The sequence below is a fragment of the Penaeus monodon genome, chromosome 32 (assembly GCF_015228065.2).
Source record: "Penaeus monodon isolate SGIC_2016 chromosome 32, NSTDA_Pmon_1, whole genome shotgun sequence".
Classification (NCBI taxonomy): Eukaryota; Metazoa; Arthropoda; class Malacostraca; order Decapoda; family Penaeidae; genus Penaeus; species Penaeus monodon.
This window is the reverse complement of record NC_051417.1, coordinates 11,068,260-11,069,011: the sequence shown is the minus strand read 5'-3', so window position 1 is coordinate 11,069,011 and position 752 is coordinate 11,068,260. Positions and strand designations below refer to the sequence as shown.

The 752-nt window shown below is 34.8% G+C and overlaps 1 protein-coding gene across 1 annotated transcript in view; it reads left to right on the top strand.

Annotated features, from left to right (window-relative positions):
• Positions 1-24: 24 nt before the first annotated feature.
• Positions 25-752, top strand: part of LOC119593498 (adhesive plaque matrix protein-like) — a 12,229-nt gene continuing 11,501 nt past the window's right edge. Inside the window, exon 1 of the mRNA XM_037942448.1 lies at positions 25-302. Within this exon, the coding sequence (XP_037798376.1) occupies positions 288-302 (15 nt within the window). The 5' untranslated portion in view covers positions 25-287. The remainder of the gene's footprint in view (positions 303-752) is intronic.

Here is a 752-nt window from a genome sequence, read left to right as displayed (position 1 = left end):
ACGGAGTTTCGGCAAGTATTCCCCAGTAGAGGCAACGGCGTCAGAACGGAAGGAACTGAGACAGTGGTCATCCAGCTCGTAACTTTGAAGTCGTGAAGTGGAATCCATCCTTATAATTGAGGATAAAAACAACAACACATGTACTAGATCGTATCAATTTCGTTTATAGAAGAAAAGCAGAATACAGAAGGATTACTAAAAGATAGATGACAATGAGAAATATAAGGAGTTAGGAATAACAAAACGATTAATCAAAGGAGTTTGTACAGGAATCTTCCCAGGCGGTCATGACGTCACTACCGGTAAGAAAGTTAATAATCATTATAGAGATTTTTCCTTTTCTTTTATATCTTTTTTCATCATTTCTATAAATGCATTAATCTATTTGCATATGGATAACCTTTATCGTTGTTTTCATCCCACTTGCTTCTAAAAATGCTTGTTTGCGCCTATGCTACTGTGTCGTCATGTTTACGTTTTTATTTAATTGTGTTACGCTTTTCTTCTTTGAAGATGGAAGTAACATAAACATGATAAGTTTTCAATGGCAACTACGATTAAAATAATAACACTGCTCTTTGTTACATGCGAGACGAACAATAACAGGAATGAGAATAATAATAACTTCATACAGTGATGGCATGTACAGTACAGAGCTAGTTGATGCTTAGACTTACGTTACAAAGTAATTTTGCGTATGTGCTTACAAACAAATAATGAACTAGATCATTGAGAAAAAGAGCAAGAGGGAA